At 39.9% G+C, this 12,388-nt stretch overlaps 1 protein-coding gene across 8 annotated transcripts in view; it reads right to left on the reverse strand.

Moving 5' to 3' along the window:
• Window positions 1–12,388, reverse strand: part of CEP70 (centrosomal protein 70) — a 105,726-nt gene that overhangs the window by 23,642 nt on the left and 69,696 nt on the right. For all 8 annotated transcript variants that reach the window (XM_055321263.1, XM_055321262.1, XM_055321261.1 and 5 more), the window contains one exon: window positions 11,304–11,378. In XM_055321263.1, coding sequence (XP_055177238.1) covers window positions 11,304–11,378 — 75 coding nt within the window. The remainder of the gene's footprint in view (window positions 1–11,303; window positions 11,379–12,388) is intronic.

Consider the following 12,388-nt stretch of genomic DNA (forward strand, 5'->3'; position numbering starts at 1 on the left):
GTCTTTGAGTTTTGTTGACTGTATCCTTTGCTGTGCAAAAGCTTCTTATCTTGATGAAGTCCCAATAGTTCATTTTTGCTTTTGTTTCTTTTGTTTTCGTGGATGTATCTTGCAAGAAGTTACTGTGGCCAAGTTCAAAAAGGGTGTTGCCTGTGTTCTCCTCTAGGATTTTGATGGAGTCTTGTCTCACATTTAAATCTTTCATCCATTTTGAGTTTATCTTTGTGTATGGTGCAAGAGAGTGGTCTAGTTTCATTCTTCTGCATGTGGATGACCAATTTTCCCAGCACCATTTATTGAAGAGACTGTCTTTCTTCCAGTGGATCGTCTTTCCTCCTTTGTCGAATATTAGTTGACCATAAAGTTCAGGGTCCATTTCTGGATTCTCTATTCTGTTCCATTGGTCTATGTGTCTGTTTTTGTGCCAGTACCACACTGTCTTGATGACCACAGCTTTGTAGTACAACCTGAAATCTGGCATTGTGATGCCCCCAGCTATGGTTTTCTTTTTTAAAATTCCCCTGGCTATTCGGGGTCTTTTCTGATTCCACACAAATCTTAAAATAATTTGTTCTAAGTCTCTGAAAAAAGTCCATGGTATTTTGATAGGGATTGCAATTGAACGTGTAAATTGCCCTGGGTAGCATTGACATTTTCACAATATTAATTCTGCCAATCCATGAGCATGGAATATTTTTCCATCTCTTTGTGTCTTCCTCAATTTCTTTCAGAAGTGTTCTATAGTTTTTAGGGTATAGATCCTTTACCTCTTTGGTTAGGTTTATTCCTAGGTATCTTATGCTTTTGGGTGCAATTGTAAATGGGATTGACTCCTTAATTTCTCTTTCTTCAGTCTCATTGTTAGTGTATAGGAATGCCATTGATTTCTGGGCATTGATTTTGTATCCTGCCACGCTACCAAATTGCTGTATGAGTTCTAGCAATCTTGGGGTGGAGGCTTTTGGGTTTTCTATGTAGAGTATCATGTCATCGGCGAAGAGGGAGAGTTTGACTTCTTCTTTGCCAATTTGAATGCCTTTAATGTCTTTTTGTTGTCTGATTGCTGAGGCTAGGACTTCCAATACTATGTTGAATAGCAGTGGTGAGAGTGGACATCCCTGTCTGGTTCCTGATCTTAGGGGAAAGGCTCCCAGTGCTTCCCCATTGAGAATGATATTTGCTGTGGGCTTTTCGTAGATGGCTTCTAAGATGTCGAGGAAAGTTCCCTCTATCCCTACACTCTGAAGAGTTTTGATCAGGAATGGATGCTGTATTTTGTCAAATGCTTTCTCTGCATCTAATGAGAGGATCATATGGTTCTTGGTTTTTCTCTTGCTGATATGATGAATCACATTGATTGTTTTACGAGTGTTGAACCAGCCTTGCATCCCGGGGATAAATCCTACTTGGTCATGATGAATAATTTTCTTAATGTGTTGTTGGATCCTATTGGCTAGTATCTTGTTGAGAATTTTTGCATCCATGTTCATCAGGGATATTGGTCTGTAATTCTCCTTTTTGGTGGGGTCTTTGTCTGGTTTTGGAATTAAGGTGATGCTGGCCTCATAGAATGAGTTTGGAAGTACTCCATCTCTTTCTATCTTTCCAAACAGCTTTAGTAGAATAGGTATGATTTCTTCTTTAAACGTTTGATAGAATTCCCCTGGGAAGCCATCTGGCCCTGGACTCTTGTGTCTTGGGAGGTTTTTGATGACTGCTTCAATTTCCTCCCTGGTTATTGGCCTGTTCAGGTTTTCTATTTCTTCCTGCTCCAGTTTTGGTAGTTTGTGGCTTTCCAGGAATGCGTCCATTTCTTCTAGATTGCCTAATTTATTGGCGTAGAGCTGTTCATAATATGTTTTTAAAATCGTTTGTATTTCCTTGGTGTTGGTAGTGATCTCTCCTTTCTCATTCATGATTTTATTAATTTGAGTCTTCTCTCTCTTCTTTTTAATAAGGTTGGCTAATGGTTTATCTATCTTATTAATTCTTTCAAAGAACCAACTCCTGGTTCTATTGATCTGTTCCACAGTTCTTCTGGTCTCAATTTCGTTGAGTTCTGCTCGAATTTTAATTAACTCTCTTCTTCTGCTGGGCGTCGGGTCGATTTGCTGCTTCTTCTCTAGCTCCTTTATGTGTAAGGTTAGCTTTTGTATTTGAGTTCTTTCCAGTTTTTGAATGGATGCTTGTATTGCGATGTATTTCCCCCTCAGGACTGCTTTTGCTGCATCCCAAAGATTTTGAACAGTTGTATCTTCATTCTCATTAGTTTCCATGAATCTTTTTAATTCTTCCTTAATTTCCTGGTTGACCCTTTTATCTTTTAGCAGGATGGTCCTTAACCTCCACGTGTTTGAGGTCCTTCCAAACTTCTTCTTGTGATTGGGTTCTAATTTCAAGGCGTTATGGTCTGAGAATATGCAGGGGACGATCCCAATCTTTTGGTATCGGTTCAGACCCGATTTGTGACCCAGTATGTGGTCTATTCTGGAAAAAGTTCCATGTGCACTTGAGAAGAATGTGTATTCAGTTGAGTTTGGATGTAAAGTTCTGTAGATATCTGTGAAATCTATCTGGTCCAGTGTATCATTTAAAGCTCTCGTTTCTTTGGAGATGTTGTGTTTAGAAGACCTATCAAGGGTAGAGAGAGCTAGATTGAAGTCACCAAGTATAAGTGTATTATTATCTAAGTATTTCTTTACTTTGGTTAATAATTCGTTTAAGTATTTGGCAGCTCCCACATTCGGGGCATATATATTGAGGATTGTTAAGTCCTCTTGTTGGATAGATCCTTTAAGTATGATATAGTGTCCCTCTTCGTCTCTCACTACTGTCTTCGGAGTGAATTTTAGTTTATCTGATATAAGGATGGCTACCCCTGCTTTCTTTTGAGAACCATTTGAATGGTAAATGGTTCTCCAACCTTTTATTTTCAGGTTGTGGTGTCCTTCTGTCTAAAATGAGTCTCTTGTAGACAGCAAATAGATGGGTCCTGCTTTTTTATCCAGTCTGAAACCCTGCGCCTTTTGATGGGGTCATTAAGCCCATTCACGTTCAGAGTTACTATTGACAGATATGAGTTTAGTGTCATCATGATATCTATTTAGTCCTTGTTTTTGTGGATTGTTCCACTGAACTTCTTCTTAAAGGGGAATTTTAAGAGTCCCCCTTAAAATTTCTTGCAGAGCTGGTTTGGAGGTCACATATTCTTTCAGTTCCTGCCTGTCTTGGAAGCTCTTTATCTCTCCTTCCATTTTGAATGAGAGCCTTGCTGGATAAAGTATTCTTGGTTGCATGTTCTTCTCATTTAGGACCCTGAATATATCCTGCCAGCCCTTTCTGGCCTGCCACGTCTCTGTGGAGAGGTCTGCTGTTACCCTAATATTCCTCCCCATGAAAGTCAGGGACTTCTTGTCTCTTGCTGCTTTAAGGATCTTCTCTTTATCTTTGGAATTTGCAAGCTTCACTATTAGATGTCGAGGTGTTGAACGGTTTTTATTGATTTTAGGGGGGGATCTCTCTATTTCCTGGATCTGAATGCCTGTTTCCCTTCCCAGATTGGGAAAGTTTTCAGCTAGGATTTGTTCAAATACATATTCTGGCCCTCTGTCCCTTTCGGCGCCCTCGGGAACCCCAATTAAACGTAGGTTTTTCTTCCTTAGGGTGTCATTTAATTCCCTTAATCTGTCTTCATGGTCCTTTAATTGTTTGTCTCTTTTTTCCTCAGTTTCCCTCTTTGCCATTAACTTGTCTTCTATGTCACTCACTCGTTCTTCCACCTCGTTAACCCTCGTCGTTAGGACTTCTAGTTTGGATTGCATCTCATTCAGTTGATTTTTAATTTCTGCCTGATTGGATCTAAATTCTGCAGTCATGAAGTCTCGTGAGTCCTTAATGCTTTTTTCTAGAGCCACCAGTAGCTGTATAATAGTGCTTCTGAATTGGCTTTCTGACATTGAATTGTAATCCAGATTTTGTAGCTCTGTCGGAGAGAGGGCTGTTTCTGATTCTTTCTTTTGAGGTGAGGTTTTCCTTCTAGTCATTTTGCTCAGTGCGGAGTGGCCAAAAACCAGTTGTATTGGGAAAAGGAGAGAAAGAGAGAGAAGGAAAGAAAAGAGAAAAAGAAAAAAGAAAAAGGAAAGAAGAGAAGAAAAAGGGAAAGAAAAAGAAAGAAAGGTGAAAAAAAAGGGGGTGGGGGAAGCAATCAGAAATCAAAAAGAAAAGAAAAAAGAAAAGAAAAAAAAACACGGGGGAGTATTTCTGTAGACTTTAAGTCCCTTGACTTCCCCTGGAACTGGTCCGTCCAGCTGGTCTTCTGGGGGAGGGGCCTGTTGCGCTGATTTTCAGGTGTTAGCACTTGGGGGAGCTGCTCTGCCCCCGCCTGCTTCAGGGCTCAGCGGGGGTTGTTTACCCCGTGAGGTCTCAGGAGGAACAGTTGCAGTTGCTATGGCAACTCTGGAAGCCTGGATTCAGCCTCCGCAGGAACTACAGGGCTTGGGGCTCTCGGCTTTCCATCTGCAGGGCCTGGAGGCTCCGGGGCGGGGCCGCTGATCTGCTCAGTTCGGGGCAGGAGCGTTCTTGCTGTCCTGGGCCCTCCCGGCCTCTGCCTGTCCCGGGGGGAGGCCGGATCCTAGGCTGTGTCCCGGCGCCCTGTGCTCCGGAGCCTGCGTTGTTGGATTTGCGCTCCCGCCCCGCAGCTCCCTCCCTGGAGCCGCTCCCGAGCCCCTCCGAACTGCTCCGGTGCGTGCTGCAGCCCTTAGGGAGCTCGGAGCACTCTCCTGCGCTCGCAGGTGTCTGTTAGTGTCCCAGGGAGCCCGAGGGCATCCCCGCCCTCCTGGGTCCTGCTCCAACTCCCTGCGAGCCCCTTTCCGCCCGCCCGGGAAGGTTAGTGCAGCTCCTGCTCCTCCGGGACGGGGCTTTCCTGTCCTGGGGACACTCGCCCCGGCCTCAGCCCGGCTCCTCCGGGGCCCCTCCCCCTCGGAGGCCTTTTGTTTCTTTATTTCTTTTTCCCCGTCTTCCTACCTTGATAGAAGCGCGAACTCCTCTCACTGTAGCATTCCAGCTGGTCTCTCTTTAAATCTCAGGCCGAATTCGTAGATTTTCAGGATGGTTTGAAGGTTATCTAGGTAATTTGTTGGGGACAGGTGATTTGGGGACCCTACTCTTCCGCCATCTTGCCCCTCCTCTCTTTCTCCTGTTTTCTACAGACATCTCCATAAGATATGTTTCTATGTGCAGATATTTTAGAGCTTTTTTAAAAAGATTTTATTTATTCATTCAGAGAGAGAGAGGCAGAGACACAGTCAGAGGGAGAAGCAGGCCCCTGCAGGGAGCCAGATAAGGGACTCGATCCCAGGACTCCAGGACTCCAGGACCACACCCTGGGCCAAAGGCAGGTGCTAAACCCGTGAGCCACTCAGGGATCCCCTACTTTATAGCTTTTAACTGTGCCTGATGAAGCCTTTCCATGATTCAGGATGACTCCATGCTGGAGATGAGGAACAAGTTGAAAAGTAGAATGCCAATTTTGTTTTTAAAATCCTGCCTTTTTTGCCACAAAGATACAAAATACATATAGATACCAATCTGAGCCTCTCAGAGTTATACATTCTCTGAGTCCTTTTCTCCACGTTCCTAAGACTTTTTATATGATTAGGATAAAAAGAAGAGTGATTCCCTTTAATCTATCAACTCCAATGCCACAACTCTGAAAGCAACTGTTTCTTTAGAAGTCCCACTCCAGGGCCGCCCCAGTGGCACAGAGGTTTAGCGCCGCCTGCAGCCCGGGGCATGATCCTGGAGACCCTGGATGGAGTCCGCATCCGGCTCTCTGCATGGAGCCTACTTCTCCCTCTGCCTGTGTCTCTGCTACTCTCTCTCTCTCTCTGCATCTCTATGAATGAATAAATAAAATTAAAAAAAAAAAAAAGAATTCCCACTCCAGGCCAAAATCCTACACATTATTTTTCAGGTCCAAACCAGACAATTACAAAGGCTTTGTCTGGAAGCTTTTGTAACCCTCATGGAAAGCTTCATGGGGGAAAGCTGCCCTCCCACATCAAACTTGGAGCACAGCCTATGCACTGTAATCTCTGGAGGGAGTTGCTGTCAAAAACTCAGCCCCCTTGACCCTTCCCTTTCCTTGCAACTTCCAGGCCAGCCATGCTTGCATATATTTCTTCATTCCTAGTCCAGGTGCCTCCATCCTGAGGCCTCTTTATTGGGGTGACCCTGACTGAAGTACTTTTCACTTCTCCTTATAGGGTGGCGGAAATCTTAACTAATATAATTTTCTCCACTCTGACTTCGTATTTTCTACTCACAGAGCTCCCCCTGGGCAAAAATCTGTCCAGGGCTCCTAGGCAGTGATATGTTTCCTCCTATCAGTGCAGCATGCCATTTACTGACTCTTGCCTGGTGCCATTTCATAGAGAAAAATAGGAATACTTTTTGGCTGCTTACACTATAGTGGTAAATGAATGAAGCCTTGATTGTTCATTTCAGTTTGGTTCACTGTCCTGGCCACCTCTACATCCATCAACTCAACACTAAAGTGACAGGATTCTAATTTTGTTTTCTCCTAGGGAAAATATAAATACCATTGAAATTAAATGAAATTAGTGTAGCACCTTTCGTTAATCTTGTACTGGCAAACCTATTTGATCACCTTCTAATAACCAAATTTTATAATCAACCTGTTGTAATAGTAACTCAAGAAAAATCCATTTTTTTTCCCATGTCAAGTAGACTCGTTTGATATTGAAGGTGGTTGAAAGGCAACAAATCTAAAGAAAAAAATTGAATTCTCTCAGATCCTAAAAGGAAGAGACAGCCTTTCCCCTCCTTTTCTTGTAGCATTTCCTTTGGAAAACTTGTAATTGTTAAATTCTTTCTCTGTCTCTTTAAGAAGTATGTCAGTCTTTTTTGTGTGTGTGCTAATTTTTTTTTAACTTAAATTCAATTTGCCAACATATAGTATAATACCCAGTGCTCATCCCATCAAGTACCCTCCTCAGTGCCTGTCACCCAGTCACCCATCCCCTCACCGACCTTACCTTCTGCAACTCTTTGTTTCCCAGAGTTAGGAGTCGCTCATATTTGTCTCCCTCTCTAATTTTCCCCACTCAGTTTCCCTCTTTTCACATATAGTCCCTTTCACTATTACTTATGTCCCACATATGAGTGAAACTGTATGACAATTGTCTTTCTCCAGTTGACTTATTTCACTCAGCATTATACCCTCCAGTTCTATCTACGTTGAAGCAAATAGTAGGTATTCATCCTTTCTGGTGGCTGAGTAATATTCTATTGTGTGTGTTTATATAATATATATATATATCACATCTTCTTTATCCATTCATCTGTCAATGGACATCATGGCTCCTTCCAGTTCGACTACTGTGGACACTGTTGCTAAGAACATTGGGCTGAATCTTTGGGAGTGTATATAAATCTTTTTTTAAGATTTAAATAAACCTCTTGCCAAGTTTACATCCTAGGAATATCTTTCTTTCTTGGAAGCCTCAGAACCACATCTTTGAAATGTAGGTATCAGGGAGGATGGTACCTTGTCTCCCTGTCTCTGTTGTAGTTTAGTCTAGGCTCCTGGCTCTCTAGGTTGTAACTTCCGGCTTATTATAAAAAAACACACAAAGTTCTTTTTTTCCTTAGGGTAAAGATAATTCACATACAATATATGTAATGGATTGTGCATGTGTAGCTATATAAAAGAATGAGATTTCTTTCTGGCTTTGTAATCTCCTTAGCAGACTGCCTATACTGTATATCTCAGTCGGTTGTTTATTCAGTAAAAAACTGTTCCCCTATTTTGTCTATATGTGAAGAGGATTTACTGGGCTGACAGAATATTTTATTTTAAATTATTTGCCCAATATTTGTAGTTCTTTAAAAAAATATTCTACCTCTGCCATTGCAAAAAATAAAAATTTGAAGAGTTTTACCTTAAAAAAAATGTTTTTCACCAGGTGTTTTATTGGTTCTAATTAGTATAATGGTTAAGAGTTTGAGCTTTGGAGTCAGAATGACTGGGTACAGATCTGAATTCTTTCCAAGTTCTTCCACATGCCATCTGTGTGATGTAGGCAAGTTATCTAACATTCCTAATTCCCTATTTCCACATCCAGATTCTAAAAGAATCTAAACCAGGGATCCCTGGGTGGCGCAGTGGTTTGGTGCCTGCCTTTGGCCCAGGGCGCGATCCTGGAGACCCGGGATCGAATCCCGCGTCGGGCTCCCGGTGCATGGAGCCTGCTTCTCCCTCTGCCTGTGTCTCTGCCTCTCTCTCTCTCTGTGTGACTATCATGGGTAAATGAAAATTTAAAAAAAATAAAAAATAAAAAAAAAAATAAAAGAATCTAAACCAATCCAGACGTAAAAAAAAAAAAAATTAATAATTTTTTAAAATTCCAAATTTAAATTTCTAAAGCAAATTGTGTTCTTTAAAATTCAACAAAAAATACAGCAGGGATTGGTTCTGAATCATAATTTTAAAGGCTAATTGTGAAAAAGTCAATCTAAAGACAATAGCCCAGGAGCACCTGAGCCTTCAGCTCAGGTCATGATCTCAGCCCCACATTATTGGGCTCCTGCTCAGCAGGGAATCTGCTTCTCTCTCTCCCTCTGTCCCTCTCTATGCTCATGCTCTATGTTCTCTGTCTCTAATAAAAAAATAAAATCTTTTAAAAATAAAAATAAAGACAACAGTTCCAAATAAACAACAACAAAGACCTATACAGTCAATTCTTGTTAATCATGGTAGTTCTGTTAGTCACCATAAACATTGAATTAGAAAAGATTGAGCCATTGCTCCTGGGGTTAATAGAGTCAGGTACCTGCATGCATCTAATAACATTTCTCTCAAATGATCAATATATAAGCTTGTTTTATGTGTGTCAATGTTTAAAAACACCTTATTTGATATTGCTAACACTGAACTCATAGCTAACAGCGCTATAACTCATGCCTAAATGAAGTTTACCTAGCACATGTATTTTCTCTGTAAGCCACATCACAGCCCTCTTCCCATTCAGGAGGGACACTAGACAGCACTTCAACACTATGCTTAGTGGCCATCTTGGAGAAATCACCAACAAAAGGTACAAAAATGCAAAAAAAAACAAAGAAAAAAAAAGTGGCACTTTGACAACAAAAAGAGCATCATCTTGTTCAACAGCTGGAAATGTGTATGTTGGGCATGTCCTCTCATAATCACGAAAGTGCTACAACTACTGATTTGAGGATTAAAAATAAATTTCAGCAGGTAGGCAAATTCACAGATATGAAACCTGTGAATAATGAAGACCAACCACCTATCTCTATGTGTGTGTGTGTGTGTGTGTCTTCACTAATATACTTACCTTGAAAGGAGTAAAATTCCTTTGAAGGGGATAAGGATATGTGACTCTAAAATATGCCATTTGACATAAGGAATGTCTTGAGCCAAAGAAATTTGAGACATGGCATATGCAGGAAAGGCTCTCTGACCTCCTCCTCCTCTCCTGAAGCAGATCATAAGACCTTCATGTAATAGGTGCCCTTGTATACCCAGAGGAAAGGAGCATCTTCATCTCTGAAGACAGAGGGACTTCAAGAAAGAATCTAAATTTCCCCCAGTATACTTAGCTAATGCCCTTTGGTCCTATCATGTTTTTCTACAACTTTCCATTCTTCATTAAACCTAGTATTAGGCAGCTCAGGCTTAACTATTTCTTCAGACCTTCATTTCCTTATGAAGACTTACATATAATCAAATGTAATCTATCTACACCTTCTCCTCTTTTTACCTCCCTCCATCATCCTTTTTCCAGTTGCTTCTCAACCAATTTTCCTATCTTATTGAGACACCAATAACTATATAGTTATTTAGGCCTGAAACTTAAAGGAGTCTTGATCCCCCCCCCAAGAGATGCCTATATCCAATCCATCACCCAGTCCTAACAGTTCTACCTTCCAATATTCCAAACACTCTCACCTCTGCTGTTATTGCCCCATGACCATGTCACCACCACCTCTTGTCCAAATTCACACAACAGACTATTTTACATTTAGTAATTATATTACATCAAAATGGTTTTCTTTTTTTTCATTGTCCTTATCCCCTCATGTAATCTCCATGAGGGCAAGGATCCTTTCTATTTGGCTTATTACTGCAATTCCAGTACCTAGAATGCCAAGCACATAGCAGAAGTACTAAAGGTACCAAAAATACTAAGGAATAGTAGGAAGGGGAAAATATTAAGTGAGCTAAAGAATGCAGCCTTTCTGAAACTTCCATTTCTCTTTTCTTTTTTAGTTTTTCTTCTGTACTATCTTAATTAACTCAGTACGTTAATCCTTGGATCTCCAGAATATTTGCCTTCACTATGGCATGTGTTGCCACAGGAAGGAAGAAACACGGTTTTCACTGAAAACTGAATCAACTTATGCTAATACAACTGATTTAATACATCTAATGCATATATTAACTCATATAGTTTTCAAAATATTTCCTCCCAATGCTCCCCACACTACCTCCTCAAGTCCCATTCCCTTGAATGAAAAAGTACACCTACATTATCTTCAAAAAATCCTACTACTATTCAGGACTAACTTTTCAAACTCCTCTGAGACTGTGCTTTTCAAAGTTAAGAAAAGTACAAGTAAGTGATGGATGTGAATGGCTCACTGCATTCATTCTAAGTACTTTTAAAGTGTGATGAGGCTGTGTATTATTCAGGCCATGACTAGCACCAACAAAAATTGAGAGCTCATCATGTATAATTTCAATGATTCACTTACAATTCCACTATGGCTTCCAAAGACAATTTTCTAGTTACAATATTTGCTCTTATTGTATCAGGCAAATGCTGTCTTTTGTTCTTAAGATAAATACATAGCCAAATCCAACACAGTAGAAACTGTATTAAAACTGTGGAATCAGGGATCCCTGGGTGGCTCAGTGGTTTAGTGCCTGCCTTTGGCCCGGGGCGTGATCCTGGAGTTCCGGGATTGAGTCCCACATTGGGCACCCTGCGTGGAGCCTGCTTCTCCCTCTGCCTGTGTCTCTGCCTCTCCCTCTCATTCTATCTGTGTTTCTCATGAATAAATAAATAAAATCTTTAAAAAAAAACAAACTGTGGAACCAAAAATACCCTTTTATGACATTTCCCCCCATCATCAGTCTGGTAATTTCAAGCCAAAGCCACCATGAGGTAAGTATAAAGTAAATTTAAATAATAAAGTAAGTAATAAAAATAAAAATATAAAACCATAACAAATCTGTAACTTTGGTAAAATAGAATTACTTGATGTTTTTCTTAAGGGCTTTCTCCAGTTTCTTCACCTGTTGTTTATAAAGTCTTAATTCATGCTGTGTGGGCCTGCAGAAAATAAATCACATTGAATTGAATTGCATTTTATTGAGTAAAACTATAAAGATATTTAATAAATAAGGTATGCCATGTTACTTGTCACAAATATGCTTATTAAAAAACGTAAAATATTTCATGACTGTCAGTGAGGTGTTTATTGGCCACTGAATGTCTCCTTCCATGTATTCTCAGTTCAGAACTTTTTACTCATTTTTCTTGTTGTTAATCTATTATTTGCTTTTATGGAGAAATATTTCAAATGTACAGACAAGAAGAGAGAACAGTAAGATAAATAATGGTGTACCCACTACTCAGCCTCACCAAAGTTAAATATTAACAGATTTGTTTCAATTTTTTTTCAACTAAAACATTATACGTATACTTAAAACTCCATGTGTGTCCCTCATTAGGTAACCACTATCCCAAAGTCACTATTCATTATTCTCATGCATGTTTAAAAATTTTTACTACATATTTATATAACCATAAATTTACATATCATCATGTGGTAGGTTTTTTTAAACTTTATATAAATGGTTTCTACTTTAGTTATTAATTCCCTCTCCATTAAAATATAAGATTTATGAAGCAAGTTATTATTTTGGTCATTATATTACACCACAGCTTAGGACAGTGTCTAACTTATAAGAGGTATTCAACAAACACTTCTTAAATGAAAAAAATCTTAACAATGTTCATTCTTTATTATTCCCTGACAAGACACAGAGCATCATCCTTTTGTGGTGGCATGCTATGTATAAATATACCTTGTATGCCATTTAAACTTTTTAGTTTTCTTCTCTCACAACACAGGAACTAAGATAGAAAACATTCTAAAGAAATCTGGGAATGGGAAACCTGCTGATATAAATCTGAATATATTCTGTGCTCCTACCCAGCTTTATCTCTTTCAATGTGGGCTCCTTTTTTCTCACTTCCCTTTCCTACCTACATGTGTTCTTGTTCCTTCCATCATATGAGATACAACTAACTAAAATGAGTGTAAAAAAAATATGAAG

The sequence above is a fragment of the Nyctereutes procyonoides genome, unplaced genomic scaffold, assembly GCF_905146905.1.
Source record: "Nyctereutes procyonoides isolate TBG_1078 unplaced genomic scaffold, NYPRO_anot_genome, whole genome shotgun sequence".
NCBI classification, from domain to species: domain Eukaryota; kingdom Metazoa; phylum Chordata; class Mammalia; order Carnivora; family Canidae; genus Nyctereutes; species Nyctereutes procyonoides.